The 4,762-nt window shown below is 47.1% G+C and overlaps 1 protein-coding gene across 4 annotated transcripts in view; it reads left to right on the forward strand.

The window, feature by feature from the left end:
* Positions 1-4,148, forward strand: part of Mro (maestro) — an 18,370-nt gene extending 14,222 nt beyond the window's left edge. For all 4 annotated transcript variants that reach the window (XM_031366013.1, XM_031366011.1, XM_031366012.1 and 1 more), the window contains 3 exons: positions 2,208-2,363; positions 2,962-3,069; positions 3,354-4,148. In XM_031366013.1, the coding sequence (XP_031221873.1) occupies positions 2,208-2,363; positions 2,962-3,069; positions 3,354-3,407 (318 nt within the window). In that variant the 3' untranslated portion in view covers positions 3,408-4,148. The remainder of the gene's footprint in view (positions 1-2,207; positions 2,364-2,961; positions 3,070-3,353) is intronic.
* The last annotated feature ends 614 nt before the right edge of the window (positions 4,149-4,762 follow it).

A 4,762-nucleotide genomic window follows, 5' to 3' on the forward strand; every position in this document is an offset into this window, starting at 1 on the left:
AGAGGAGGCAGAGGAGGCAGAGGAGGCAGAGGAAGCAGAGGAGGCAGAGGAGGCAGAGGCAGAGGCAGAGGCAGAGGCAGAGGCAGGCTCTGTGATTTAGAGTTTTGCCTGGTCTAGATAGTGAGCTCCAGGACAGCCAGGACTATATAAAAAGAGCCTGTCTGAAAACACAGAACCAAAAAGAAATGAGAACTGTGGGTAGTGTGTTTCTTAGAAATAAGGTCTATATTAGTCACTAATTTATGAATGCATTTTATTGAGAAGAATTATGAGAAGTTATAGATGGGGGTTATGGAGAGAACTCCATAGAAGATGGATAGAATCCTGTTGCTCTCCCTTGAGAAGTTCTTCTTTCAATAGGGGATGGAATACATACACTAGTGATGATGACGATGATGGTGCTGACCTGTGCCCAGTATTCTCTTCTCCACAACAAGTTAGCACTCAGTGAGTCCTTCCTGTGTGTCATTCACAGTGCCACACAATTGCTGTCGATACACATGCGGTTGTCACAAGAACCCTTTTCTGTAGGCTCTGCAATGACCTTTATTCTAAAACGAGGAGGCTGAGGAAAGATTAGGGCCTGCCCCCACCTCACCCCACCCCACCCCAGTTCACAGAACCCCTATGCATCTTCGAAGCAGCCATCCGACTGTGGCCCCTGCACTTTAGCCACAAGATAAAATGGGCCAACTGAAAAATGCAACAACACAGAGTCTCAAAGTGAGGAGTCTTCTGTAACTGACTTGCGAACTGACGGGGTCAGTCAGCTACTGTTCTTCTCTGCCTTTCTGTCAAAGACAGCAGCTGTCAGAAGTGCCTCGGACCTTTATTCATCCCCAGAGCCAATCTCCACTGTCCCTGCATCCCTAATTTTCCGTGGAGCCACATCGTGAGTTCCTCAAGAAAAAGGGAGAGAACCTGGGCTTACAGAGCTAAGGCGTTCCATCGGAGCTGATACCTCTCCTGTCAATGGCCCTCCTTCCTCCACAGGGACAGATGTTAATATTTCATTGGAGATGGCATGGAATGGCCTGGGACCCAATATGTGTAAAATGAACTCTTATTCTCCTGTAGTAATGTAACTGTTGTTTCCAAGGCTCACTGCCTCTGTCTGCTAACCTAGGCCTGGTCCTGGAAGCTTCTAACCCTCTGTACCGTCTTATCTAGGCCTAGAATGTTTTCAGTCTCTGAGACTTACAGCTGAATAAGCTCACCCTTCCTAGTTCTTCTGACCTCTGACTGGCTCATTCGACTCAGCTGTTCTGGCTCAGATTCCTCTCCAAGTTTATTCAATCTAGCTTCTCTCAGCTTCTTACTTAATTCCTCTGATTGGCCTCATACTAACTTGGGCAATCTCTTCTTATCTTCTGGCTCCTTCTTCTCTGGCTTGTTCTGTCTCTACCTGTGTCTAGCTTGTTCTCTCTCTGTGACTTGTCTCTCTATAAATGTCCTGGCAAAACTGCTCTTTTCCTCTGCTTCTTTCTTTCTCTCGGTGTTGCTCTCTTAAGTAGCTTCCCTTAAACTGGGCAGTGGTGGCACACGCCTTGAATCCCAGCCCAGCACCTGGGAGGCAGAGACAGGCGGATTTCTGAGCTTGAGGCCAGCCTGGTCTACAGAGTGAGTTCCAGGACAGCCAGGGCTACACAGAGAAACATTGTCTCGAAAAACCAAAAGGAAAAAAAAAAAAAAGTAGCTTTCCTTTCTCTCTCACTAGAGTTGGGCGTATCCTATTCTGTCAAATCTTTCTCTGATTTGTTACTTGCCTGCCACTCAAATTAAATACCACTTAGAAACATGGGTGCTTCCTTCCACAAACTAACTTTATCTTGATTGTTTGGGAGGAAGAGGAGAGAGGGAGAGAAGAAGAGGGGATGAGGGGAGAGAGAGAGAGGAAAGAAGGAGAAGGAGAAGAAGAAGGTAAGAAGGGAGAGAGGGAGAGAGACAGAGGAAACAGGAAGGGAAGGAGATAAAGAACGAAGAAAGCAGGAACGTTTTAGGCGATGTCAGGAAGCAGCTTCCAGAGAGACTGGAAAGAAAGCCGAGACCTCTAAGGGCAGAGGTGTCTGCCTATTGAATAAAGAGACACAGGGCCTTGGCAATGATGTCCACCCTTTAATGTACAACTCCTGATGGCCATGGTCCACCCAGATGGAGATCCGATGATAGAGACCTGTCTCTGTTTTCTTATTGATGAAACCCCACAGGAGGACGACAGCGTGCGGTACTCGGCCTTTGTCCTCTTTGGACAGTTGGCTGCCTTTGTTGGGCGGAGGTGGAAGAAATTTTTCACTCACCAAGTTAACCAGACCCAAGATTCCCTCCTAAGCCACTTGCAGGACGAAAGCCCTCGGGTTGCCAAGGTAAGACTGTCGTTCTTTTTTCACTTTATGAGATCTCGGTTGTCCCTAGAGGGAGTGGTGGAAGCTTTTGCTAACTGGAGAAGCCAGGCCCTGGAGTTCCTGCCAGTTAGAATGGCCGTCTACGTAAAGCTGGACAAAGGGGCCTCCGGTGTACAATCTCGCCGGCTTGCTCTTTGGTCTGCCTCTGCTTTAATCCAACGGATATATGCTAGATGGATAGGTAAGTAAGGCCAGGTCTCTAGAGGATCGTGAGGCTGGGTTGAGTGCTTCAAAAACACTGAATGCAAAGAGCTCTATCAAATCACATTGAGAGGGGGAGAGGAAGGGAGGAAGAGAGATCGTGGATGTGGTGTAAGAGAGGCTGTATACAACATGGCAGAGCTATGCCCTCTGCATGTGGTCCATGGCCACTTCATGAGCAGAACTCCTTTTAGATTCATTCACAAACGACCCGAGAATTACTTTTCCAGCCTCAGTGACCAAAGATGGGCTGGCTGCATTTCTTTAGGATCACCTGCCCAGCCCGGGATTCTAGAATTTTCTCATAGTTTAGGCAATCAGACAGCCATGTTATTTCCCCTCTCACCCCACCCCCAAGGCTTGCAAAATGACTCTTCGAGCCTGTGTCCCGTATCTGAAACCCAGAAAGGAGCAGAGTTTCCAAAGTGAAGAAGATCGGAGGAACCCCAGGCTTTCCCGGCAGCTGGTGAGTGAGCCAGGGCAGGAGAGCATCCTCCTGGGGTCTCTCACCACCCAGTGCAGCAGCAGGAATTTTACCTCCCATCACCCCCTAACGTAACTGAAGCTAGCATTACAATTGCAGTGGGTCAGTATCAAGATGTAAATGCAAGATGCCTGGAAGATGATCCACACGATATTATGGTTGGCTCCGTCCAAGTCATTGGCTGTTTCCACTCCTGCCTCTCTGTCCCCAGGATCCCACATGGCAACGTCCCTCACGTGTACCTTTTTTTAAATTTCTAATTTCAGAGCCACTGCCATCCAGAGATCCTGCTGTTCTTCTATGCCAATAAAATCCTGTAAAGTCCAGAGCAGCAGAGAAAGTGGCCCGGGTGAGTGCCCTGCCCGGGCATGGTGCTGCTTCTGGTCTGTCTCATAGGATAACCTCTTTGGCTCTCAAGTGATTGGAACAGAAAAGAGGATGTATCTCTGCCCCCAAAGTAAACTTCCATGCAATTGTGTGCACTCATAGAGGCGTCCTCAGGCATCGTCCACCTTTCCATTGACACAGGATCTTTTAACTGGCCTGGAGCTTGCTGATTAGACTAGGCTTGATGGCTGGTGAGACAGCACTGAGATTATAACTATACTCCAGTGAACCAGCTTTTTTTTTTTAATGTGGGTTCTGAGAGCTGAATGCAGGCCCTTATACCTATTTGTATGGACTAGACCATCTCCCCAGCCCAATAGATGCACACGTCTTTCAAACAGTTAACATGCTTGATACCCCAAAAGTTCCTTCCTCAGTTCCTCTCTGTCAGGTGACACACATTTCTAATATGTCACCTCTGAGGCTTGGGGAAATTATTGTTACCTTAAGCATTTAAAAAATGTATTTGCTTTTTGATTTTGATAAAACAAAACTTTGTTATTTGCTACCGACCAAGATACCAAGAAGCTGGCGTGCAACATTATCTTTAATTCCTGATGATCTTAAAAATGTCATTGTCTTAAAATCATCTTTAAAAAGAACGAGAAGAAATACTACTCCATCCTCTACAGGGTGGTGATAACTTACAGAATAAAAACTGTAACATGTACTGAGAGTGCTTATAACTTATTGGGTACTGTGGTGGTTTGAATGAGCATGGCCCTATAGGCTCACATATTTGAATGCTTGGTCCCTAGTTAGTGGAACTGTTTGGGAAGGATTAGAGAGGGTGTGTCTTTGTTGGAGAAGGTATATCACTGGAGATTGACCTGGTCCACAGGTATGTCAACAGGTTCTGCAAGCGAGAGAGTGGGGACGGAGGGGCAAGAGATGCCAAGAATTGAGACAAGACAGTCTGACAAGACAGTCATCTGTCTGGTCAAGTCTCGTTTATTGAAAGGCAACTCTGGGTATACATAAGCACAAGCTGGGGAGTGCAGCTAGAGACACTTAACCACAAGTCCAGGATGTGTTTGAGAAAAACAAGATGCTATCAGAGTGTGTTCAGCTGTGGTGGGCTTTTTGCAAAAACATCATTCTAGGAAAACAAGTCTCATGTCAGGGTGGAAAAGTACCTCCTGTAAGTAAATAGCCCCAGATGGCTGCAGAGATGATAGCTCGGCTCCCAACAGAGATGGAATTTGAGACTTCAAAAGCTCAAGCAAGGCCCAGTCTCCCTCTCCCTCTCCTCCTCTGCCTCTCCCTCCCCCCTCCCCTTCTCTCTGCC

The sequence above is a fragment of the Mastomys coucha genome, unplaced genomic scaffold (assembly GCF_008632895.1).
Source record: "Mastomys coucha isolate ucsf_1 unplaced genomic scaffold, UCSF_Mcou_1 pScaffold13, whole genome shotgun sequence".
Classification (NCBI taxonomy): Eukaryota; Metazoa; Chordata; class Mammalia; order Rodentia; family Muridae; genus Mastomys; species Mastomys coucha.